Source organism: Loxodonta africana, chromosome 11, assembly GCF_030014295.1.
Source record: "Loxodonta africana isolate mLoxAfr1 chromosome 11, mLoxAfr1.hap2, whole genome shotgun sequence".
Classification (NCBI taxonomy): Eukaryota; Metazoa; Chordata; class Mammalia; order Proboscidea; family Elephantidae; genus Loxodonta; species Loxodonta africana.
Genome location: NC_087352.1, coordinates 18827464 through 18854630, shown reverse-complemented (window position 1 = coordinate 18854630; position 27167 = coordinate 18827464). Strand labels below are relative to the sequence as shown.

At 47.4% G+C, this 27167-nt stretch overlaps 1 protein-coding gene across 1 annotated transcript; it reads left to right on the top strand.

The window, feature by feature from the left end:
- The first annotated feature begins 14478 nt into the window (after positions 1 to 14478).
- On the top strand, positions 14479 to 19872 carry KLK14 (kallikrein related peptidase 14). The gene is made up of 5 exons (XM_064293451.1): positions 14479 to 14518; positions 15529 to 15700; positions 17719 to 17972; positions 18265 to 18401; positions 19344 to 19872. Exons 1-5 carry the CDS (start codon positions 14479 to 14481, stop codon positions 19491 to 19493), a joined length of 753 nt encoding a protein of 250 aa, XP_064149521.1. The 3' UTR covers positions 19494 to 19872.
- Positions 19873 to 27167: the final 7295 nt, after the last annotated feature.

Here is a 27167-nt window from a genome sequence, read left to right as displayed (position 1 = left end):
GCAATACATTGTTTTATTTCTCGACTGCTACTTCCATGGTCGTTGATTGTGATCCAAGTAAAATGAAATCCTTAACAACTTAAATCTTGTCTCTGTTTATTGTGGTGTTGCTTATTGGTCCAGTTGTGAAGACTTTGTTTTCTTTATATTGAAGGCTGTAGTCTTTGGTCTTCATCAGTAAGTGCTTCAAGTCCTCTTCACTTTCAGCAAGCAAGGTTGTGTCATCTGCATATTGCAGGTTGTTAATGAGTCTTCCTTCATATAATCTAGCTTCTCAGATTATTTGCTCAGCATACAAACTGAATAAGTACAGTGAAAGGATACAACCTTGACATACACTTTTCTTGACTTTAAACCACACAGTATCCCCTTGTTCTGTTCTGTTTCAACGACTGCCTCTTGGTCTAAGTACAGGTTCCTCATGAGCACTACTAAGTGTTCTGAAATTCCCAATCTTTTTCATGTTGTTATGATCCATACAGTCAAATGCCTTTGCATAGTCAATAAAAACACAGATAAGCATCTTTCTGGTATTTTCTGCTTTCAGAAAATGTCAATGCTAATGTCAATGATCCATCTGACATTAGCAGTTATATCCCTTGTTCCACATGCCCTTCTGAATCGGGCTTGAATTTCCGGCAGTTCCCTGTCGATACACTGCTGCAACCGCTTTTGAATGCTCTTCAGCAAAGTTTTACTTGTGTGTGATATTAATGATATTGTTTGATAATTTCTGCATTCTGTTGGATCACCTTTCTTTGGAATGGGTACAAATATGGATTTCTTCCAGTCAGTTGGCCAGGTAGCTGTCTTCCAAACTTCTTGGCATAGACGAGTGAGCGCTTTCAGCGCTGCACCAGTTTGTTGAAACATTTCAGTTGCAATTTGGTCAATTCCTGGAGTAATGGTGAGAGGGAACTCTCAAGAGCTGGAGAAGGTGGTGTTCCTAGTTCTGGCCACAAGGAGTCACTGTGACCACGCCTGTGAATCAAATGGTCTAGCTATGATTAACAATCAGTTGATTCTAAGTAAAAGGACCACCTTCAATCAGCTGAAGATGTGAAGAGCAAAAACTGAAGTTTCTGGAAAAGAGGAAGATTCTGCCTCAAGATTGTGACATAGATACTCTGCCGAAGTTTTCAGCCTACCAGGCCTACAGATTTCAAGCACAAAACTGCCGGAGTTTACAGCCTGCCGGCTGGCCTACAAATCCTCAACTTGCCAGCCCCTAAAATCACGAGTCAATTTCTTAAAATAAATCTATCTCCTTCTATACGTGTGTGTGTGTTGTTGTTGTTAGGTGTCGCCGAGTCAATTCTGACTCATGACGACACCATGTGTTGCAGAATAGAACTGCCCCCCATAGGGATTTCTTGGCTATAATCTCTACAGAAGCAGATAGTCAGGCCTTTCTCCTGTGGGGCCACTGAGTGGGTTTGAACCACCAACCTTTAGGTTAGCAGCTGAGCACTTACGTATATTTATAGGTATATAAAAAAAAACCTGTTGCCCTCGAGTTGATTCCGACTCGTAGAGACCCTATAGGACAGCAGAACTGCCCCATAGGGTTTCCAAGGAGCAGCTGGTGGATTCAAACTGCCAATCTTTTGGTTAGCAGCTGTAGCTCTTAACCACTGCTATAAGGAGTCGGTGGCACAGTGCTTAAACACTCGGCTGCGAACCAAAAGGCCAGTGGTTTGAACTCATCAGCCACTCTGCGGCAGTCTGCTTCCATAAAGATTACAGCTTAGGAAATCCTGTGTGACAGTTCTACTCTGTTCTATAGGGTCACTATGAGGCGGAATCAACTCAACAGCAATGGTTTTATGGGTATATTTATATATCCATCCTGTTGGTTCTGTTTCTCTGGAGATCTCTGACTAATACAGACAAGGTAGTTCAGGAAGGCCTCAAGAAGGATGGCGTTTGAACCAAGGCCGAGGCAAGGTGGGGAAGTAAGCTCTGCAGATTGCAGGAAGAGTGTTCCAGGCAGAAGGAACAGCAAGCACAAACTTTCTGAGGCAGGACCATGCCTGGCACATTGAAGGAAAAGCTGGAGTGGAGGGAGAGTGGAGGAAGGGGATAAAAAGGGCCACATTACATAGGCTCCAACTTGGATTTTGAGTGAGATGGAAGCCATGGAGGTTTCTGAGCAGAGGAGTGATAGGATACTCCCTTTATTCATTCAACAACATTTCCTGACGCCTCCCAGGGCCAGGCCCTGCATGAGCACTGGGGAAACAGGGCTGAGTCAGCCCCGATCGCTGCCCTCAATGGGCTCGCCTCATGTGGGGAGGCAGGCAGGGACACAGGCAGGTCAAAGCCCAGTGTGGGACGTGCCACAGTGTGGGTTAGTCAGGGCACGGGGAGCCCCGAGGTGGGATGCCCAACTCTGTGTAGGGCTTCATGAGATCCTCCTTGAAGGATGTAGTGTTTAAACCAAGACCCAGGAGATGTGTAACAGTTCACCCCACAGAGGGCTGGGAGACAGATGCATGCACCACGCACAGAGAACAGTAGGTGCAAAGGCCTGCAGTCATGGGGCTCAGTGTGCCTTTGAGAATGGCACAAACAGGTAAGTGCTGGACTACTAACTGAAAGGCTGTGGTTCAAACCCTCCCAGAGGCAACTTGGAAGAAAGGCCTGGCAATCTGCTTCTGAAGGATCACAGCCTTGAAAACCTTATGGAGCACAGTTCTGCTCTGCACACCTGGGGTCACCATGATTCGGAATTGACTAGATGCCAACTAACAACAACAGTGCCACATGGACAGAGACGAGCAGGAGAGGATGGCCAGGCCTCCGTGAAGGGTCAGAATCCTGCGCTAAGGGGCAGGGACTTTCTGCTGGATGTGATGGGGACCTAGGAAGGGCCTAGAGTAGACAGGGCTAGCTCTGGGTGTCAGAAAGATCCTTTATAGGCCAGGAGAAGGCTAGGGCGATGGTCCATGAAAAAGATGCAGTAGTCAAAACCAAGGCAGTGGCAATGAGGTTGGAATGGTGGCAAAAGGTATGAGGGATAATTAAGAAGTATTCACCTTGAGTTGGAAATCCTACTCAACGCTAGGGTGTGTTTTGTTAGTATAGGAGCTACCACATAAACTCAAAGGCTGTGGAAATACTAGAAAAGTCTGTCCTGAGAGACTTGACAAATATAAAGGTGCCTGCCATTTAGGCAGAAGGCCATGGTAAACATAGGGAGATTATTTTGCAGAGGGGGAAAGCCATAGTAAATGTAGAGCAGGCATGGCTGAGACAGGAAGCCCTAGTTAACAATCCTCTACATAAACACAAACCAGTTGCCATGCAGTCAGTTCTGACTCACGGAGACCCCATGTGCATCAGAATAGAACTGCACTCCATAGGGTTTTCAATGGCTGTGATCTTTTGGACACTGATCACCAGGTCTTTCTTCCAAGGTACCTCTGGGTGGACTTGAGCCTCCAGCCTTTCAGTTAGCAGCCAAGTGTGTTAACCATTTGCACCACCAAAGGACTCCAGATAAACACACACACGCACACACAAAAACCCAAACCAGTTACCATCAAGTCAATCCCAACTCATGACAACTCTATGTGTATCAGAGTAGAACTGCAGTCCATTTTCATGGCTGTGATCTTTCGGAAGCGCACTACCAGGCCTAACTTCCAAGGCACCTTTGCTTATGTTCGAACCACCAAACTTTTGGTTAGTAGCCCAGGACTTAACAATTTATGCCACCCAGAGACTCCTCCACCTAAGTGCAAAGGACTTTCTCTTCTTATTGAATGTGGCAGTGGGTCTCTGAAGGGACCAGGGCTGAAGAGTTTGAAACTCCAGCACCCCATCCCCCGGGGTAGGAAGGATTCCCCCCGAAGGAGTTAGGAGCCCAGTCTCAGAAAGACAGACTTCCCCATCTGTAATTCAAAGCTCCTTTCACCTGTATGTATCTCTCCTAGGACTGGGAAATTGAACAGCATATTGGATTTGAAGAGACAGAGGCATTGGTGCAGAAATTTGGGAGATAATAAGGCTCTGAGATAATCTTGCTTGTTCAACCAGCTTCCATAGAGCCCCTGCCACGTACCAGACACTAGTCTAGGTATTGGGGACTCAACAGTGAACAGGATAGACAAGGTCCTTGCCTTGAAGTCCAGGTTCTAGTGAGAGAGACATTTCTCCATTCCATGAACATTTATTGAAAGCACTTGCTGTGTGCCCCACACTGTTCAAGGAACTAGAGAACACAGAAGTGAGTGAAATGGTCAAAAATCCCTGCCTTCTTGGAGCTGGCGCTCAAACTGGGAAGATGGGGTGGGGAGTGTGTCATATATTTGATAGTATGATGGTGACATATAAAAGTGAGAAAGTAGCTATCAGTGCCATAGAGAAAAAAAAATAATGATGAAGGAAGCAAACTTATAAAATAGTTGTAGATTTTTAAAAGGCATAGAAAGGAAAGCAACAAGGGACTGAGATAGAAACTAAAAGGGAATGTCCACTCCAGAAAGGTGATTACGGGTAGTTAGGTTGTTAGGAGGTCCCTGCATAGTGCAAATGGTTTGTGTTCAACTACTAGCCTAAAGGTTGGCGGTTCAAACCCACCCAGTGGTCCCGGTGAAGAAAGGCCGGGTGATCTGCTTCCATAAAGATTACAGCCAAGAAAACCCTACGGAGCTCAGTTCTACTCTGTAATACATGGGGTCGCCGTGAGTCAGAAGTCACTCAGCAGCAAGGGGTTTTGTTTTCAGGTAGTTAGGAGGGAGGAAGCTCCCCACATAAAGAATTTAGCACAGTGCCTGGCTGGGCTAATCCCACAAAGAACGTGACATTTAGGCTGAAGGGTGGAAAGGAGCCAACCACAGGCAGGGTGTCAGGAAGAGTGTCCCTAGCAGAGGGAACAGAAAGGACAGAGGCCCTGAGGTGGGAAAGTGCCCACCGTGTAGAGGACTTCAAAGAAGTCCAGCAAGGCTGAGGCACAGTGCACTACGGGGTGATGAGGTTGGAGAGATGGACGTAAGCCAGGCATGAAGTGCCTTGGAGGTGTTTAGATTTTATTATAATTGCAGCAGGGAGTCACACATCGGTTTTATGCAGGTTTTAACACGACAGTGTTTACGTTTTAAGAACACGTTGGTGGCTGAGTGAAAGCTGGACTTGGCGGGGTGGGGAGTGAGGTTTGGCTGTGGAAGCAGAGAGACCAGTCTGGATGTCGTTGCAGCTGTCCAGGTGAGAGATGAGGGTGGCCTGGACAAGGGTGGGTGGAATGGAGGTAAGTGGGTGGATTTGCTGTCTATTTGGGAGCTAAGGTGACAAGAACTGCCAAAATAGGAGGTAAGAGCAAAGAAAGAATCAAGGACCACTCCCAGCTTTTTGACTCAAGCAACTGGGTGGATGATGGTGGCATTTACTAAGATGGTGGCGGGGGCCGGGGGAGGCAATGGGAGCAGACTATGGAGCTTAAAAAGGAATAAATGGGAGATAACAGAGATGAACAGAGGTGGGACAGAGCTACTGAGATGTTCACTCAACATCAGGGGTGCCCAGGTGTGCACACAGAGGCTACATGGCACATAGGTGATGGACAGCAACTGACATGCAAGCAGAGACAGGTGTTGAGTCAGAGGCACCTGAGAAGTGACCCAGGGAGAGTTTGGGTAATCAAAGAGACACACGAGTTCAGCCGCACGAGGCATCGAGTCAGGCGAGCTGAGGTTCGAATCCCAGCCTTGCCACCTGCTCACCCTGCAACACTGGGCAACTGACCTCATTTCTGTTTCCTCATTTGTAAAATGGGGGTGACCGTGCATCCATCTCAGACTCGATGGGAGAATGAAATGAGATGTGGCACGTGGTATGCATTGGAGCCCGGGTGGTGCAAGCAGTTTGCCATCAGCTGCTAACCTGAAGGTTGGCGGTTCCAACCCACCAGTGCTGCCGTGGAAGTAAAGGGCTGGTAAACTGCTTGGGTAAAGATTACTGTTGTGTGCTGTCAAGTCAACTCCGACTCATAGCGACCCCATAGGGCAGAGTAGGACAGCTTCATAGGGTTTCCTAGGCTGTAATCTTTACGAGAGCAGATTGCCAGGTCTTTTCTCCCTCAGAGTTGCTAACCGACCTTACAGTTCTCAGCTGAGCGCTTAATTGTTGTGCCACTGGGACTCCTCCATAAAGATCACAGCCATTGAAAACTCTGTGGAGCAGTTCCACCCTGTAACATATGGGGTCACCATAAGTCAGGGGCTGAGTGGCTCCATGGCAGCTAACAAAAACACTAACCTGTTACCTTTGAGTCACTTCTGACTCACAGTGACCCTACAAGACAGAGTAGAACAGTCCTATAGGGTTTCCAAGGGCCTAATCTTTTTTTTTTTTAATCTTTATGGGCGCAGACTGCCACATCTTTCTCTTCTGCAGCAGCTGGCGGGTTCAAACTGCCAACCTTTTAGTTAGCAGTGGAGCACTTTTCCACCACCACTCCAGGGCGCAACAAAAGACAGAGGTGAGAGGGTCCTTGTGGAATGTGCTCATTTCACAATCTTCATCCTCTACACCCTCCTGCCAGACTATTCTAGGGGATGGAGACCCAGCAGGGAACTCCCTGCCCAGACACAGAAACAGATCTGGAGACGGAGTGGCATGGTGTTTAAAAGCCCGATGACGTGGATTCAAATCCCAGCTCTGCCACTTATGCAAGTTACTTGTGTCTAAGCCTTGGTTTCCTCACCTATAATGTGGCGCTAATGAGAGTCCCCAACCTTATAAAGCTATTGCAAGGATTAACCGTGATAATGCATGTAAAGCCCTTGGCAACCTGCCTGGCACTGTGCAGATCAGGTCTGGCTTTTATTATAAATGGAGACAGAGAGTGGCACTTGTCACAAGGAGTCAGGAGGCCTAGGAAGAAAGGACACCCTTCTCCCACGTTCCCGTCTCAAAGTGCCACAATTTCCGCACCAGCAGAGACCACCTTCCCACCATCTGTTCCCATGGTCACACCCTGGCCCCTATCTCCATCCAGAAGAGCTCCACCTCTGAAACCACAAAATCCCACATCCCACTCCCTGACCACAGCCTCCCATGCTTCCAGCACTGTGGGTGGCTCCTCCATACCTGTTCTTCCACCTCAAAGACATCTTGACCCTCCTCAGGAAGCCTATCCACCAAATCCCTTCTGTCTTCCCATTTGTCACACTTACACTGTCCACTTCTTTATCCTGGTGGCTGTGGTTGCCCACGAGTCAATCCCATCTCTTGGTGACCCCGTGTGTGCAGAGTAGAACTGCTACATAGGATTTCCAAGGCTCTGGCCATTTGGAAGAAGATTGCCAGACCTGTCTTCCAAGGTGTCTCTGGGTGGGTTCAAACTGCCCATCTTTTGGCTAGCAGTCGAGCACTTAACCATATGCGCCACTCAGCTGTCTTTATCTGAGCTATCTTCAACTCACCTGCTTCAGCATCCTTCCCACAATCATCCAGTCCCACGGGTGCCTTGTCTTTGCCTACAGCCAGGCTGCTGAAGAAAAAAATACATATATTATTCAACCGCAGAGATGGTGTGTCTTTAAATCCATGGTCACCAACTTCACCTGGGCACCTTCTTGTCCATCCTCGGCCTTCCAACCCCACCCTCCCAGATGCCCCTTGAGATGAGGTGGCCTCCACCTCCCCTGAGGAAACAGAAGCCATCTGACAGGCCCTCCCTCAATTTCCTGCTGCTGGATCCACACCCCACCTGCAACCTGACCCACCCTTTCCTTCTTCCTTCCTGGGACAGTGAAGGAGGCATCTTCCCTCCTGTCTGGGGCTAATCCCACCACTCCGACAGTTGCACCACCCACTGCTTTGTTTGCCAGCATTTCTATCTCTGTGGTTGCTAAGAGCTTGCTGCCTGGGTTCAAATCATGGCGCCACCACTGAGTGTTGTGTAACCTTGGAGAAGTGACTTAACTTCTCTGTCTTGGCTTCCTTATCTGTAAAATGGGGATTATAAGGCTGCCTTTCTCATGGAACTGTTGGAAGGATGCAGTGAATTCATTCATTCATGTGAAGGGCTTTAAAGTTGTGTTAGATGCACAAGTCAGTGCTCAAATAAAAATGGCAGCTGTCTTGGGACACAACAGAGAGAGGACTTAAGAGCATGGGTGGTAGATTCAGACGGTCCTAGAGTTTGTATCCTGCCTCCTGCACTTACTAGCTGTGTGACTTTACGCACACTCTCAGCCTCAGTTGTCCTAGTCTGTAAAATGGGGACAAGACAGTGTTTTGGAGTCTGGTCTTTCCATGACCTCCCTGCCCCATCACTTTCTACTCTCCCCCTCACTGTGTTTCAGTCACCTTGGCCTCCTCACTGGTCTTCAGACACAACAGGCCCCCCTCTCACCTCAGGGCCTTTGCACTTACTGTTCTGTCTTTCTGGAACAGTCTTTCTCTAGATATTTCCATGGCTCACTGCCTGAATTCCTTTAGGTCTTTGCTCAAAGGTCACCTCGATCAGACTTCCCTGACCCTATCCCCTCCTTGCTTTATTTTCTGTCACAGCGCTCATAACTATTATATACTGCATTTATTTGCTTTATTTCTTGATTGCTTCCCATACTAGAATGTAAATATCAGTAAGAAAGGGGTTTTTGTCTATTTTATTCATTGTCGTATCACCATTGCTTAGAACTGTGACTGATCCATGGTAGGTGCCCAATAAATATTTGAGTAGAAGGCGGGGGGGGGGGATTAGGGAGAGAGGAAGAAAGCAAATAAGGGAAGAAGGAATGAAGGAAGAGAGGGAGGGGGAAGGCAGGAAAAAGAAAAGAAAGGGAAGGAAGGGAAAGAGGGAGGGAGGGAAGAAAAGAAAGGAGAGAGAAGAAGAAAAAGGAAGGAGGGTGAAGAAAGAAAGGAAAGGGGGAGGGAAGGAGGGAAGCAGTGGATCCACATAAAGAATTAAACACAGAACCTGGCTGGACTAAAAAAAAAAAAAAAATTTTTTTAAGCCCCCAATAAATGCGAGCTGCTCATTTTGTTCTATACTATCCAGTTTTATCTTTCTCATAAGCAGCCTTCATTGGCCAAACACCCTTTCTTCTCCCCCTCGCATTTAAGACATGTCTTCACCCCTCCACTCACTGCCCAGGCTTCCATCCTGTCCCCCTCCACCCACCACCGCCCCCCCCCCCACACAAGGATTTTCTCCAAGGCCACCAGTCACTGTCCTTACTCCAGTGGATTCGGCAGGCTCCTAGGGACGTTTGACCCTGACACTGTAACCTGTTGCCATCAAGCCAATTCCAACTCATAGCAACCCTATGGGACAGAATAGAACTGCCCCATAGCTTTAATTTTTATGGAATCAGACTGCCACATCTTTCTCCCGCGGAGCAGCAGGTGGGTTCAGTTAACAGCTTAGTGCTTAACAACTGCACCTCCAGGGCTCCTTACCCTGATGCCACTCCCTCATTAAAATATGCTTTTGGCTTCCCTATCTCTTCAATCTTTCTCTCTTGGTAGCTTCTTCCCATCCTCTAATCTACGGGCCTTTCTTGGGGTCCTGGGCAGATACCCCTTGTCTTCTGACTCTATACATTCTCCTTGAGTGAACTCAATACTCCCTGGTTTCTGGTGGCATTTCCACTGATGCTGCCTGATCCTTGTCTCTAACAAGACAGCTCTCTAAGATGTTGTTGTTAGCTACTATTGAGTTGACCCTTGACTCATGGTGACTCCGTGCGCAACAGGATTGAACTATCACGATCCATAGGGTTTTCGTTGGCTAATTATTGAGTAGATTGCCAGACCTTTCTTCCTAGTCTGTCTTAGTCTGCAAGCTCTGCTGAAACCTGTTCAGCATCATAGCAACATACAAGCCTCCACTGACAGGTGGGTAGTGGCTGTACATGAGGTGCATTGGCCAGGAATCAAACCTGGGTCTTCCACATGGAAGGCAGGCATTCTACCACTGAAGCACCAATGTTCCCCTCTCCTAGACTACAGACCTGAATTCCCAATGAGTACCCTGAAGGGCTCCTCTCTTCCCTACTCGGAACCTCCTCCATCACCCTCAGGGCAAAATTCAAGCCCCTGCGTCATTAGGTCCCTGCTTGGCTTGGCCACTTCTCCTTACTAGCTCTCTGAACCCTGTCGCCATCCTCTTGCTCACAGGCTGCTACCTTGGAGCACTCACCTTCCTTCCACCCCCACCACACACCATTCCCCTGTTGAACTCCTTCTCATCTGAAGGCCTCAGCTTAGACAGCCCGCCCTCTGGGAACCCTTTCTCCACTCTTGGGGCTCCATCAGGCACCTCTATGTCCCCTATCAGTGCACACATCACACCAGATTGAGTTCTCTGTTGCCCTGTTGGCTGTCCCACAAGGCTGTGAGTCCCTTCAGGTCAGGGACTCTGGCCATACGTTCATTAACTCATCAATTCATTCATTGATTCATTCAACCAATATTTATTGTGCACCCAGAACATGAAATGGGCAGAGTGACGGCAAGATGCCGGAGAAGTTTGGAGTCTGATGGGAAGGGAAAGAAGAAACCCTGCAATGATAGTGTGAGATGTTAAAGGCAGTGATGGGGACCGTAGTTAAAAAAAAAAATCTAGTTGCTACTGAGTAGACTCTGACTCATGGCAGCCCAGTGTATGTCAGAGCAGAAGTATATTCCATAGAGTTTTCAAGCACTGATTTTTTAAAAGTAGATTATCAGGGCTTTCTTCCCAAGTGCCCCTGGGTAGACTCGAACCTCCAACCTTTCTGTTAGCAGTGGAGCATGTTAATCATTTGCACCACCCAGGGACTGTAAGGCAGTTAACTGAGCCTTATTCATTGTTGCATCCCAGTGTTTTTATCGGGCTCCGTTGGGTTCACCAAAGCCTTCTCCTTGAGCAGGGTGTTCTATTTAGGAAGAAGAAAACCTTGTGTTTACCAGGAAATTATTTTCTGTTTTGTCTGGCTTTTAACTTTTTGTGTTGAAATAACTCTAGACTCACAGGGAGTTGCACAAATAGTACGGACAGTCCCAGATAATCTTCACTAAATGGGGACATTTCATATAACTGTAATCCAAGGAGCCCTGATGGAGCGATGGTTAAGAGCTCGGCTGCTAACTGAAAGGTTGGTGGTTCAAATCCACCCAGTAGCTCCATGGAAGAAAGACTTGGCGATCTACTTCCCTAAAGATTGCAGCCTAGAAAACCCTATGGGGTAGTTCTACTCTGTCACATGAGGTCACTATGAGTTGAAAATCAATTTAATGGCACCTAACAACAATGTCAGAAACGGGACATTGACCTGGGTGCAATACTGCTAACCAGGCTACAGATCTTATTCTGTGCTCTTTTTTTTTTTTTGGTAGTTCTTAGGTTATAAATCTCTCTCCCTCAGCATTTTGAAGGCATTTTTTCCATTGTCTTCTGGCTTCCAACTTGGCTGCTGAGAAGTCTCATACTATTATGATTCCCAAGTCTTTGTACGTGACCTTTTAAAAACTCTGAAAGCTTTTAGGATTTTGTCTTGGTCTTCATCTTCTTCATCATCTCCTTCTCCTCCTCCTCCTCTTCCTTCTACTTCTTCCTCTTCCTCCTCCTCTTCTTCAACTTCGTTATCTTTTTCATCTTCTCTCCCTCCTTCTTTAAAATTTCACAATTACATGCCTTGGTCTGTTTTTATTTATTATCTTGGTCATTCCACGGATACTTTTAACCCAGAAAGTCACATCCTTCCAATCTAAGTGTTCTTGATTTTTTTTTCTTATAATCTCTCTTTTATTTTCTCTTTTTGGAACCCTTAGTATCCAGCTGTCCTCTAATTTTCTTATTTATGTTCACCATTTTTACATATATTTATTTGTGTGTGTGGATGTGTGTATGCAGGCACACACGTTTCTATGCAATTTTATCACACGTATAGATTTGTGTCACCACCACCACAATCAAGATACAGAGCTGTTTGTCATCACAGACAAACTCCCCTGTGCTACCCCATCCTTTTGCTAAAAACAAACAAACCAGTTGCCATCTAGTCGACTCCGACTCATGGCAACCTCATGTGTCATAGTAGAACTGCGCTCCACAGAGTTTTCGGTGGCTGATTTTTTGGAAGTAGATCACTAGGCCTTTTTTTCCAGGTGCCTTTAAGTGGATTTGAACAGCCAACCCTTCAGTTAGCAGCCGAGCACTTAACCATTTACACCACCCAGGGACCCTTTATCTCTAGGCTAAAAAAAAAAAAAAACTACCAGAGGATTATTTTTTAAAAGAGGGTGTTTTGTGTTCATAGAGGTCCTCAGTTTGTGCATTTTGCTTTCCTGGTTTATCAGTGCCTAGACCAAGGCAGAAACCTTAAGTAGTGGGACCCATTAAAGGCACCAGTTCCCAGTAAACAAATATGCACATGGGGAGGGGTAAGTGTGTAGATTCAGACGCCGGAGCTCAGACAGTGAGCCCTCAATGTAAACACAGACCTGGGCTAAGAACCAGCTCAGACAGAAGGCCAAGGCAGGTGTCCAGGCAGGGAAGGGCCAGGGCAGGTACAGCTGGGAGGAAAGTGGTTTGGGAGTCAGTCCAGGGGTGAGCCAGGGAGAGTGCGGGAGACAGGCCTCCTGAGTCACTGCGTGGTCTGGGGCTGCCAAGACCCAGAGACAAATGACAGTCATTAGGGAATTTAAGAGGCTGGGGGAGGGGCTGAGAATGGCAGGCCCTCCCCTCAAGTTAAGATGGGACCTCTAGCCCCAGGGCCCCACCTTCTGTTATCTGGCATCCTTCCCCAACTCATCCACTCTATCTCTCCTGTTCCATCTATGTCTCTGTCCCCCTCTTTCTAGGTCTCTGTCTCCCTCTCTGAGTCTCTGTCTGGTCCTCTTTCTGGGTCTCTGTCCCCTTTTCTGGGTATCTGTCCCCCTCTCTGGGTCTCTGTACCCCTCTCCCTGGGCCTCTGTCCTCCCTCCTGCTGAGTCTCTGTCCCTCTGACTCTGGGTCTCTGTCCCCCTGTCTCTGGGTCTCCACCCCCCCTTTCTGGGTCACTGTCCACCCCCGCCCCCCGAGTTTTTAGTCCCCTCTCTCTCTCTCTTTCTAGGTCTCCATCTCTTATCCATCTTGCCCAACTCTCCCCATCCCCTTTGCAGAGCCCGAGTTAAGGAACATAGTTCTGGCACTGACTGTTTTCCTCCCTGCCAGACCCCTGCTCCGCCACCTCTCAGGACTCTGAGGACCACAGAATGAGAAAGCCTAGAAGACAGGGCTGCCCGGTGCCAGGGGCCTCCTGCCTCTGTCTCCTGCTCTTTCTCATCCCGAACCCCTGCCTCTTCCATCTCTGCCTCCTTGTCTCCTTTCTCTCAGCCTAGGTCTCCTCTGTCTGTATCCCCATCACCTCCTCTTTATCCATCTCTCCCTCTCTCTGTCTCCTTGTTCAGCATCTGTATCTTCCTCCTCCGTCTCTTCCTTCGTATCATCACTTCTTTCTATCACCTCCTTCCATCATCATTGCTGATATTCTGTATGGGTGTGTGTGGGGGGTATCTCTACTTCTTTTATCTCTGTCCACCTTTTTCCCTTTCTCTGTGTCTGTTTCTTTCCTATCTTCACCTCCTTCCCTCTATTTTTCTCTCCCTCCACCTCACCACCCTCATCTCACCATGCTTTCTTCTTCCTCTTTTCTGTTTCTCCCCACTCTGCCTCCTGTTTCCCCATTTGTATCCATCTTTCTTCTCTTTCTCTAGTTCAGTCTAGAACATTAAGTCCACATCTCAGCCAGCCCAGTATCTTTCTATGTCTGTCCACTCGTCTCTCTCTACCTTTTATACCTCTCTCTCTGTGCCTGTACTTCCTTTACTTTCTCTGTCTCTCCACCTTCATATTTCAGTTCTCTTTCATTTTCCTCCCCCACCCCACCTCTCCCTGTGTCTCCCTCCCTCAGTCCCTTCCAGCACCTTCCTCTGAGTCTGAGTCTCCACAGTGTCAGGAATCCACCACTACTGACTGGGAGCCCTCCCCTGTCTACTCTGCCCTGCAGTGCCCCTCCCTGGATTCCTCTCAGATGATAACACCTTCACCAGGCATGTTTTCATTAACAATTGTGGCTGCTTTTCTGGTTAGAGAAGGGAGGGAGAGGATGGGACCAATGAGCCTTAGAATGGGAATTTGGCAATAAAAAAAAAAAAACCAAGTCAGGAGAAGGGTGGGGTAGGGGGGATGGGGCAGGGCTAGCTGCCCAGACCAGGGATAAAAGGACTCTGTGTAGCTAGGGAAGAGAGACACCACTTCCATTTCTTCCACACATCAAGGCAGGTGGGACCTGACCCTTGCTCAACATCTTCCTTTTAACCACTGAGGAGCCCCCTGGGCCCCACCCTCCTGGTCTCTGTCCTCTACCTCTCCCTGACTGTCTGAGGGTCTTGTGGACAGCTCTGGCTGTCTCTGTCTTTCAGCCTGATTCTCTTGCAACCTCTTCCTCTATTACCTTCTCTCTGCATTTTCCAGAACCTGTCCCCCACCCCCACTCCAGAATGTTCTTCCTGCTGACTGCACTTCAAATCTTAGCTATAGGTAAGAGAGCAATGAGCAGGGGGTGGGGTGGGGGGTGTCCCTGGGGAACCAGGATGTTTATAAGTAGACTGGTGAGAACAAGTAGGTTGGGGATCATGGCTGATGAAGGTGGTGGGGACAAAGTCCTGAGTTGTAAAGATATCAGCATTGGGCGGTCCACAGGAGACAACTGTCAAGGAGAAATAAATGAGGAATTGTGGAAAACTATGGGGTCCTGAGTGGGTCATATTGGAAAGGAGGACCACAGGGCACTTCTTGACTGTGCTACAGAAGAACTAATATGGAAAGATGGAATGTTGTCAGAAGTGATGGTGGAGGGGGCCAGGAGGGGAGGGGAGTATGGGAGAGGATGTGATACGATGGTTGGAATGGGTGAGTGGTGAGATAATGGATTTGGGGGGTTTACATTGATTTGGAAACGTTATGGGAGGGACAAAAAACTCCTTGGGTATGTTGGGGAAGGACTAATGAAGGAAAACATGGCATACTGATAAAACTGGTCATAGTAAGTATGGGAGACTAGAGTCAAGGGTAGTAGTTGTAGCAAGGACCTGGATGGGGGGACTGTGGGAAAAAAATAATAGATGTTGTGGTGGTGATTGGAAACTCTGGTGGCTTAGTGGTGAAGTGCTATGGCTGCTCACCAAAAGGTCAACAGTTCAAATCCACCAGGCACTCCTTGGAAACTCTATGGGGGCAGTTCTGTTCTGTCCTATAGGGTCGCTATGAGTCAGAATCGACTCAACAGCAGCGGGTTTGGTTTTTGGCGGTATGGTGGTAATTATGGTGGTGGTGGTGGTAAAGGAGGTCTGGAGATTCCTTGATTGTATAGGGCAATAATGGTGTAATGTTGGGCATATCTCCCATTGGGTCGGACAGATAAAGGTGGATGGTTTGGGGGCTAAGTCAAAATGAAGGGGATTTATGAGTAATGAATTCCTAGAGGGTTGGGAAGTACAGCATTTGTTCATCTGCTTTACCCACTCCACCCCACTTCTGCATATTTCTAGCCATGGTACAGAGCCAAGAGGATGAGAACAAGATAATTGGTGGCTATGCATGCACCCGGAACTCCCAACCATGGCAGGCGGCCCTACTGGCAGGCCCCGAGCGTCGCTTCCTCTGTGGAGGGGTCCTGCTGTCAGACCAGTGGGCCATCACTGCTGCTCACTGTGCCCGACCGTGAGTGACCCCTCCCCTCTGCTTGACCCAAGTGCATTCCAGAGTCTAGAACCCTAGAGCTCAGCTGAAAATCTGGAGTCCTGTTTAGAACCCAGTGTAGAACCTAGGTCATTGTTCAGGGTCTAGATAAGAGTCTAGTACCAAGAACACAGCTCAGAACATGGAATCCAGCCACAAATCTTGAACTTGGTTTAGATTCTGAAAGCAGATAGACAGCTTAGAACCCATAGGCCAGCCTAGAGTCTCTCACAGAACCTAGAACCTAACACATAACCTGGAGATCCATCCAGACCCCAAGTACTACATAAAGACTAAGATTTGGGGCCCATTACAGATTGGTAGTTGAATTCAGGGCACAGGCTACAATCAGAAACTTAGAACCCTTCTCAGAACACCGCCTAGAACCCAGAGCCCAGTTCAGAACCTGCAATCCAGCCATAAATTCAGAAGGGACAGGGAGCTCCTAGAATGTGTTGGGGGAATCCAACTGGAACACACAACTCAGAGCTTAGACTAGAGAATAGAACCTTCAGCTCATTCCACAACCAAGATTAAATTCAGAGTCAAATCTACAGTCCTTCTTTGAACAATCTAGAACCCAGTTCTAAAACTCAGGATGCAGACAATGATCTGAAGCCACATATAAAACCCATGGCCCACCCTGGATTCTATGCCTAAACCTAGAACCCAGACCCCAGCCTAGGAGTCAAAGACCAGACTAAAGCCCAGAACTTACCCAGTGACTATAAACCCAGATCTAATGCCTTAACCTGAAGTTCAGTGTAGAAGCCAGAGCCCAGGTTTCATCCCAATGTCTAGAAAACAAAGCCCAGAGTACAAACCAGCATCTGGAACAAAACTTGAATCCAAGCCATAACCTGGAGATCTGCCTAGAACCTAGAGCCCAACCTGAAGTCAAGAGCTCAGATCAGAGTCTAGAGTGAAGAATTGAGACTCGAACCTGTAATTCAATCTGAAACAGAGCCCCGCTTAAAATCAAGAGCTCAGACTGATGTTTCGAACCCTGAGCCCACCTGGAGCACAGAGCTCAAACGATTGTCAGGTCATAAACCAGAGCTGAAGCTAGAACCCAGAGCTCAATCTAGAAACTGGAATTCATATCAGTATCTAGAATCTAGGGTCCAGGTCATAATAATCCATTGCTCAATATAGAATCTGTGGCCTACCTTAAAACTTAAAGCTCAAACCAATGTCTCAAACCCAGAATCAAGCCATAACACAGAGCTCAAAATAGAACACTCATCCCACTCTAAAACTGAAAACTCACACCAGTATCTAGAATTTATGCCATAATTCAGACTCATTCTAGAACCCTGATCCTAGCCTACAATCAAAAGCTCAGAATGTCTAGAACCCAGAGCCCAGGCCATAATAGAGATGATGCTGCCCTGGAGCCCACTCCAGAATATCAATTCTGATTAGAGTCTAGAGTCGTAGTCCGGAGTCTCACCTATAAGTCAAAGCATATAACCCAACACAGACTCTGGAGCTGAACCAAGAACTCACAGCCATTGTTTTAGACCCAAGCCAGGAGCCAGAGCACAACTCAAGGGGGGGGGCAGGAAAGGAAGGTAGGGTTGAGCCAAGAGAGAATGTCCAGACTATGGGAAAGGGCACAGGAGACCAAGAAATGCTCAGCCTGCAGTCAAAGAGATGTTGTTGTTGTTGGGTGCCATCGAGCTGATTCCAACTCAGAGCAACCCCATATGGGTCAGAGTAGAACTGCCCCATAAGGTTTCCTTGGCTGTGATCTTTATGGAAGGAGATTGTCAGGCCTTTCTCCTGGGGAGCTGCTGGGCGGGTTTGAACTGACAACTTTTCGGTTAGCAGCCGAGCACTTAACCATCGCACCACCAGGGTTCCTTACAGTCAGAGGAAAGCAGGTTAGACTTGGAGAAAACTCATCCACAGGGATGGGGATGGGGATGGTGCTGGAGGGTGGGGAGGGTTCTCCGGGTCATCCCACGAGCAGGACTACTCTTGGGGTCCTGGGCCAGGATCCTTCGGGTAGCCCTGGGCAAGAACAACCTGAACAGATGGGAAGCCACACAACAGGTGTTGCGTGTGGTTCGCCAAGTGCCACACCCTCAATACAACTCCCAGACCCACAACAATGACCTGATGATGCTACGGCTGCAGCGACCTGCCCGCCTGGGGAGGGCAGTGGCGCCCATCACAGTGGCCCAGTCCTGTGCCAGCCCTGGGACCACCTGCCTTGTGTCAGGCTGGGGCACCACATCCAGCCCCATTGGTGAGGACCCAGATTCCTGCATCCTGGGAAGGAGAGGGCTGGGGCCTGGGCTCCTGGGTTTGAGGGAAGAGGGGGCTGGGGACCCAGACTCCTCAGCCTGGAGGAGGAAGGGCTGAGGGTCTGGACTCCTGGGTCTGAAGGAGGAGGCACTGGGAGCCTGGGCTTCTGGGCCTGGAGAAGGAGGGGCTGGGGGCCTGGGCTCCTGGGTCTGAGGGAGGAGGGGACTAGGGGCCCAGACTCCTGGGTCCTATCAGAAGACAGACCTGGTGATAACCCCTCAGCACCTCCCCAGCCAGGTACCCCGGCTCTCTGCAGTGTGTGAACATCAGCATCTTCTCTGATCAGGAGTGCCGGCAAGCCTATTCCGGGGCAATCACTCCTGGCATGGTTTGTGCAGGGGCCCCCCAGGGAGGCAAGGACGCATGTCAGGTGAGGCTCAGGGTGGAAGCTGGAGAAGGGGGTGTTGTTTGGAGGTGGGATGTAGACACCAAAGTGTCTCAGGAACATGAAAGTCAGCAGAGGTCCAGAGAGGGAGGGAAAACCCAAGGACTGCTGAGAGCAATTGTAATAGCCAGTCTAAGCTGCTTCCTAGCTGTACAAGATTGGGTAATGGGCCTAATGCCTTTAGGCCTCAGTTTTCTCATCTGTCAAGTGGGGATAGAGTCTCTTAGGGTAGCTGGTGGAATTAGATGAGATGATCCATCAAAGGAGTATAAGGCAGAGCCTTCACATAGCTCTAATGACTGCTGTCATCATCGTCATTATTGCATGTGGGTATATGGAAAACTACAAGGAGCCCTGGTAGTATAGTGGTTAAAGCTCTCAGCTGTTAACTTAAAGCTCAGCAGTTCAAACCCACCAGCCATTCTTGGGGAGAAAAATGTGGCAGTCTGCTTCCATGAAGATTTACAGTCTTGGAAACCCTATGGGGCAGTTCTCCTCTATCCTATAGGGTGGCTATGGGTCAGAATTGACCCAATGGCAATGGGTAGGGTAGGTAGGTATATGGAAAACTGGGCTTGGGTCTTCTAAAAATCTTAATCCAGCCCTGAGAGAGGCAGAGACAGGGAGATATAAAGAGGGACAGTTTCTCAGAGATAGAGCTATAAGAAGAGGGGACCAGGGAGACCCAAAGACAGAGACAGGCACAGAGATGGAGAGACACAGAGAGGGAGCAGGAACCAGTGGAGAGGGACAGACTGACCCTCCCACCGCCAGGCTGAGATTACTGAGCTGGGCAGGATGGCCTCCTGGAGGCCCTGCCCAGCATCTCAGCCCTCTCCCCCATCTCTGCCTCCTATCATCGGCTTCTCACACCCATGGCTCTAGCCATCTGTCAATGGTGTCTTTATGTCTGTCCCTCCTTCTCAGGGTGACTCTGGGGGACCCCTGGTGTGTGGAGGACAGCTCCAGGGCCTCGTATCCTGGGGGATGGAGAGCTGTGCCCTGCGTGGTTACCCAGGGGTCTACACCAACCTGTGCCAATACCAAAACTGGATCCAGGAAACGATGCGGGACTAGTGATCATTGGTGTGGCCTTGCCTGTGGCCACCAGCTTCCTCTTGTGTTTTCCCTGAACCCCTCCTCCCTCAGACTCAGGAGTCCTGCCTCCAGCCCCCTGCTCGCTCAGACCCAGGAGTCCAGGGCCCTAGCCCCCTCCTCTCTCAGGCCTGGGGTCCAGGCCCCAGTCCCCTCTCTCCCTCAAACCCAGGAGTCCAGGCCCCAGTCCCTCCTCCTTCAGACCCAGGAATCCAGGCCCCCAGCACCCTCCTCCCCCAGACCCAGGAGTCCTGGCCCCAGTCCCCTCCTTCCTCAGACCCAGAAGTCCAGACGCTACCCTCCTGGTCCTTACGTCTGGGTCAGAACTCTCATTTCTCAAAGAAGTTTCTTCAGGTTTTCTCTCTCCACCCATTCCCCCTAACCCCATATGACGCCATTATTCAAGACCCCTTAGGCACAGAGGGCAGGGATGTAAAGGCTCTTGAATGGCATCATATTCCAAAGCAGACACTTTTCAAAACTCTCAATGCCTTTACAAAGCAGATCGTAATAATAATAAATTGAATAATCCCAAATTTCATTCCTTCATTCATTTCATTCTTTCATCAAACACCAAACACATGCACAACAGCCCCATCATGCCCAGTCAGGAGCTGCATACATTCCAACAAGTGGCTGACCCTGTGTGTCCTATACCCTGGAGTTCTGCTTCCTCCACCATCGTTGAATCTGGTGGCTAAGAAGGAAATGCCCCAGCCTTGCTGTGACTTCCTGCAGGGCTGCCCCTGCTCCCAGCCTCCTCTCTGGGTCCTTTGAGCAGGGGCTTCTGAGATCCAGAGTAAGGAGGGCAAGAACCTGCCTTGTTTCAACACAACAGAGTGCCAGACAGAGCAGGAGAAAAATGTAGAACAGAACTCAGAGCCACTGTTAACCCAAAACTGAAACCATTCCCGTAACCCTCTCTTCAGACAAAGGTTAGACAGGACTATAAAACAAAAGATAATACATGTGAGGAGTGTGCTTCTTAGTTCAATCAGATCTACGAGACCAAATGGGCAGCTCCTGTCCGGAGGCAGGATGAGAAGGCAGGAAGGGACAAGAACTGGTTGAATAAACACAGGGAACCCAGAGTGGAAAGGGGGAGTGTGCTGTCACAATATGTGTCTATATGTTTAAATGTCACAATATGCATCTAAATGTTTAAATGAGAAATTAACTTGAGCTGTAAACTTTCGCCTAAAGCGCACACATACACACACACACACACACAAAAGAACCTGCCTAGTTTCCTGGAAAACATTATGCAAATAGAGAGGGTTCCCCACCCCACAACCTGATTTCAGGTGAACAGAGTTGAGTTAAGCACACATTTGAGTCATCAGACCTCAGGTGAGGAGAGTTAAGCACACTTTTGTGTTCAACTCCTGACAAAGCCCTGCTCTCATCTTCTTTATTTCCACCCTTCCTCCCTGGCTCCATCCCCCTCCCTCCCCACAGGCACCAACTGGAATGCCCTCAAATATCCTGTATCCCTTGGAAAACATGTCGCATTGTGCTGTTTCAAATTTGTATGAAGCCATTATGTTATGATTCTCATTCTCTTTCTTATTCTCGTTCATCAGTGGCTATTCATAGGGTATCTACTCCACACCAGGCACTGTTCTATCTGTTGGGTACCTAGGAGCCCTCCGAAGAAAAACAAACCCATTGCCATCCAGTTGATTCCGACTCATAGTGACTCTATAGGACAGAGTAGAACAGCCCCATAGGATTTCCAAGGAGTGCCTGGTGAATTCAAACCACCTTCCTTTTGGTTAGCAGCCCGGCTCTTAACCACTGTGCCACAGGGCAAGTCCCCAGGTGATCCAAATAGTTAATGTGCTCTGCTGCTAACCGAATGGCTGGAGGTTTGAATCCACCCAGAGGCACCTCAGAAGAAAGGCCTGGTGGCCTATTTCTAAAAAATCAGCCTTTGAAAACCCTATGGAGCACAGTTATACTCTGACGCACATGGGGTCACCTTAAGTCAGAGTCAATTCCAGGCAAGGGGTTTTGTATGCACCAGGCATTGTTCTAGGTGTGGGGGATATAGCTGTGGACAAAGCAGACAAAAGCCCTGCCCTCACAGAGCTTACATTCTAGCAGGGGGAGATAGACAAGAAAGAAACTTCCACATAAACCAGAGACTCCACCAGCCTGAGACCAGAAGAACTAGATGGTGCCTGGCCACCACCTATGACTACCCAGACAGGGAACACAACAGAGAGTCCTGGATAGAGCGGGAGAAAAGTGTGGAGCCAAACTCAAATTCACACAAAAAGACCAGACTGAATGGTCTGACAGAAACGGGAGGAACCCCTAAAACTATGGCCCCGGCCACACTGTTAACCCAGAACTGAAACCGTTCCCAAAATCCACTCTTCAGACAAAGATTAGACAGGACTATAAAACAAAAATTAATACACATGAGAAGTGTCTTCGTAGTTCAATCAGATATATGAGACCGAATGGGCAGCTCCTGTCCAGAGGCAGGATGAGAAGGCAGGAAGGGACGGGAACTGGTCAAATGGCCACAGGAACCTGGGGTGGAAAGGGGGAGTGTGCTGTCACATTGTGGGGATTGCAACTAATGTCACAAAACAATATGTATATAAATTTTTGAATGAGAAATTAACTTGATCTGTAAACTTTCACCTAAAACACGATAAAAAAATATTTAAAAAAGAAACAATAAACTTATTTTAAAAGTATAGCGTTCCTATGAGTAAAAAGTCGATGAGCCTGGGCTGGGGCCAGGCCCACTGTGTACCAGAGCTGGTTTGTACCAGTTCTCAAGAGCCTGTTGGCAAATCTCCGGGAATTCTGAGAGCCGGCGACTGATTCATGGCGACGCCATGCGTGTCAGAGCAGAATTGCTCCATAGAGCTTTCAAGGCTGTGATCCTTTAAAAGCAGATCACCAGGCCCTTCTTCCAAAATGCCTCTGGGTGGACTTGAACCTCCAGCCTTTCAGTTAGCAGCCAAGCACATTAACCATTTGCACCGCCCGGGGCCTCTTGTTAAAACACAGACACTATTAAAGATGAGATTATATGAAAGATTGCCAGGAAATGGACCTGTCCCTTCTGTGCTAAGGTCACACATACACACACACCTTGGCTCTCATATATGGCAGCCATATAAAACCCATGGAGAAGGAGGCTAAAGGATGTACTTGGGTAGCTTTGGACTCCCAATGAGATGAAGATACAGCCCATGCTATAATTCTCACCCTCCACCCTTCTATAAAGCCAAAACCCAAATCAGTAGTCCTCCAGTAAACTCCAATTCATGGTCACCCCATGTATGTCATAGTAGAACTGCACTCCACAGGGTTTGTAACATCTGGGTTTTCAAAAGTAGATCTCGAGGCCTTTCTTTGGAAGTGTCTCAGGGTGGACTTGAACCTCCAACCTTTCAGTTAGCAGCCAAGCATGTTAACTATTTGCACCACCCAAGGAGTCCTCATCCTTCTATGTTGTTGTTGTTAGGTGCCGTGGAATCAATTCCAACTCACAGCGACCCCATGTACCATAGAACGAAACACTGCCTGGTCCAGCGCCATCCTCACAATCATTGCTATGCTTAAGCCTATTGTTGCAGCCAGTGTCAAACCATCTTGTTGAGATTCTTCCTCTTTTTCACTGACCCTCTACCAAGCATGATATCCTTCTCCAGCGACTGATCCCTCCTGATGACATGTCCAAACGATGTGAGTTGAAGTCACGCCATCCTTGCTTCTAAGAAGCTTTCTGGCTGTACTTCTTCCAAGACAGATTTATTCATTCATCCTTCTATAAAGCTAAGCAAAAGTAGTTTAAAGATTATTTTAACATGATTTCCAACCCATAGTTCCAGCTGTGGTCATTGAATACTGTATTTTATTGATGCTAAGACACACTTTCTTTTCGTATTTTTAACACCTCTGAAATCAGGAGGCATCTGACAACTAACTGATAGTGTCTTAGATTGTGTCATAATTTAATTGGCGACTTTTTTTCTTAGTATTATGCAAAATTATATTGCGAATATAACCAATGGTGTCTCTGATTCAGTGGAAATGGCATGAAGGAAGGCGAGGATAGGTGAGGAGTCAGGTTGTGATAACAAGTAGGCGATCTGAGGAGTCCCTGGGTGCTGCAGACGGTTAACCAAAAGGTTGGAGGTTCGAGTCCACCCTTCGAAGAAAGGCCTGGAGATCTACTTCCAAAAAATCAGCCATTGAAAACCCTACGGAGCACAGTTCTACTCTAACACACATGGGGTCACCATGAGTTGGAATCAACTCTACAGCAACTGATTTATTCCACTGAACACAGTTTTCATAATCAATTCATGTTACTGTTTGCTCATCTAGCCTATCGCTCCTAACTGCTGCAGTATTCACTGGACCTGTACTGGCTAATATGGTGACCATTAGCCTCATAAGCAAAATTCTAAATTCCATTCCTTAGTTGCACTCACTGCATTCCAGGTGTTCAATAACCACAGGTGGCTAGTGTAGATATAGAATAGTTCCATCATCACAGAAAGCTTTATTGGACAGCGCTACCCTAGACTGATATACCATAGACTGCCAAAAGAATGAGCAAATCTGTCTCGGAAGATGTACAGCCAGAATGCTCCTTAGAAGCAAGGATGGCTAGACTCTGTCTCACACACTTTGGACATATATCAGGAGTGATCAGTCCCTGGAGAAGGACATCATGCTTGGTAAAGTAGAGGGTCAGCAAACAAGAGGAAGACCCTCAACGAGATGGACTGGCACAGTGGCTGCAACAATGGGCTCAAGCATAACAGAGATTATGAGGATGGTGCAGGTCCGGGCAGTGTTTGATTCTGTTATACACAGGCTTACTGTGAGTCAGAGCCGACTCAATGGCACCTAACAACAACAACAACAACCCTAGACTATACCCTTGCTTCTCATATTATAGTTCATGGAAACAATAACATTGGCATCATCAGAATCTTAGAAGTACGGTCTCAGACCCCACCCCAGACTAAGTGAATCAGAATCAGTATTAAAAAAAAAATTTTAAAGCATTGAAAATACCCACAACAAAACATTCACCAGCTGAAAAATTTCTGCATGTCTAATGAAGTGACATGGATTACATTTTCCATGTTGCACAACCATTATCACTGTTCTTTCCCAAATTATTCCATCACCATAAACATAAAGGATCCCTGGTGGTACAGTGGTTAAGCACTTGGCTGCTATCCAAAAGGTCAGTGGTTTGAAATTACCCGTCACTCTGTGGGAGAAATACGTGGCAGTCTGATTGTGTAAAGATTTACAGTCTTGAAACCCTATGGAGCAGTTCTACTGTGTCCTATAGGGTTGCTACAGGGTAACTATGAGTAGAAATCAACTCCACAGCAATGGATTTCATTTTGTTATTAACACAAACTCAATGTTCCCTAAGCAAAAACTCTCAGAATCTGCATTTTAACAAGATCCCCAGGGGACTCAATACACACTAAAGTTTGAGAAGCACTCCATGTCAAATGACCTAATTCCCCAGTGATGGGCAACTAGGTTCTCTCCACAACCCCCATCAATGGCACAAAGACTATTTTCAGACATGCCTCTTATCTGCCTTCTCTGGAATATCACACAGAAATCAATGGACCCAAAGACCTATTCTTAATCAATTTCCAAGTACTGACAGGTTTGTGTCCAGAAAAGAAGGGTTCCTATCTCCCCGATCCTTCAACAATGCCTGCAATTCATTCATTCATTCAACAAATATTCATCAAATCCTGTTATGTGTCAGGTACTGTTCTAGGAACAAAACAGATAAACACCTCTGCCCTCAGGGAGCTCACATTCTAGAGGTGAGGCAAACGAGAAATAAGTGAATAAGTAAAATACAAAGTGTAGCAAATGGGAGTGAGTGCACAGAGAAAAGTAAAACAGGATAATGGGATAGTGTCAGAGGGGGTTGCAATTTTAAGTAGGCTAGTCAAGAAAGTCTTCATGGAGAAGATGGCAAGAACTGAAGGACCCAGGAAGATATCTGGGGGAAGAGGGATCCAGGTAGTGGGAAAAACAAGTACGAAAGTCCTGAGATGGGAGCGTGCCTGGTATGAGATGGGCAGGAGAAGAGAGGATAAGAAGAGAGGTCATATGAGTATCAGAGGGCCAGATGGTGTAGACTCTTGTATGCCACCATAAGGAAGCTTGACTTTATCTGAGTGAGGTGGAAACCTCTGGAAGATTTTGAAAAGAAGAGTGACGTGCTTTGGCTTGCATTTTATGGCTTTTGTGTTTTGTTTTGTTTTGCTTTTATTGTACTTTAGATGATGTTTACAGAGCAAATTAGTTTCTCATTAAACAATTAATACACATATTGTTTTGTGACATTGATGTCAATCCCACAACATGTCAACACTCTCCCCTTCTTGGCCTTGAGTTCCCTATTACCAGCTTTACTGTCCCCTCCTGCCTTTTCTACCCTGCCCTTGAGCTGGCATACCCATTTAGCCTCATTTTGTTTTACGGGTCTGTCTAAACTTTGGCTGAAGGGTGAACCTCAAGAGTGACTTCAGTACTGATTTAAGAGGGTGTCCGGGGGCCGTACTCTCGGGGTTTCTCCAGTCTGTCAGACCAGTAAGTCCAGTCCTCTTTTTTTTTTTTGTCAATTAGAATTTTGTTCTACATTTTCCTCCAGCTCTTCCTTACTAATTTGGATGCCCTTTATTTCTTTTTCTTGCCTCGCTCTATTGTGATCCCTGTCAGAGTAGTAGATGGTGGTAGGCAGGCACCATCTAGTTGTGCTGGACTCAGTCTGGTGGAGGCTACGGTAGTTGTGGTCCATTACTCCTTTGGACTAATCTTTCCCTTGTATCTTTGGTCTTCTTCATTCTCCCTTGCTCCAGATAGGATGGAACCAGTGGAGTAACTTAGATGACTGCTCACAAGCTTTTAAGACCCCAGGTGCTACTCACCAAAGTAAGATGTAGAACATTTTCTTTATAAACTGTTATGCCAATTGAGCTAGATGTTCCCCGAGACCATGATCCCCAACTCTCAGCCCAGCAATTCCATCCTTCAGGGAGTTTGGATATGTCTATGAAGCTTCCATGACCTTGCCTTGGTCAAGTTACGCTGACTTCCCCAGTACTGTGTACTGTCTTAGCCTTCACCAAAGTCACCACTTATCTACTTAGACAGTAGTGTTTTTCCCTCCCCACACCTCCCCCCCAGTAACCACCAAAGATTGTTTCTTTCTGTGTGTAAACCTTTTCATGAGTTTTTGTAATAGTGGCCTCACACAGTATTTGTCCTTTTGTGATTTCACTCAGCATAATGCCCTCCAGATTCATTCATATTGTGAGATGTTTTGCAGATTTATCATTTTTCTTTACTATTGCAGAGTATTCCATTGTGTGTATGTACCATAGTTTGTTTACTTAGGTTGCTTCCATCTTTTTTCTATTGTGAATAATGCTGCAGTGAACATGGGTAGGCATATGTCTATTCCTGTGACAACTCTTATTTCTCTAGGATATAGTCCTAGGAGCGGAATAGCTGAATCGTGTGGTATTTTATGTCAAGCTTTTTAAGGAAGTGCCATATCATTTTCCAAAATGGTTGTAACATTTTACATTCCTCCCAGCAGTGCATAAGAGTTTCAAGCTCCCCATAGCC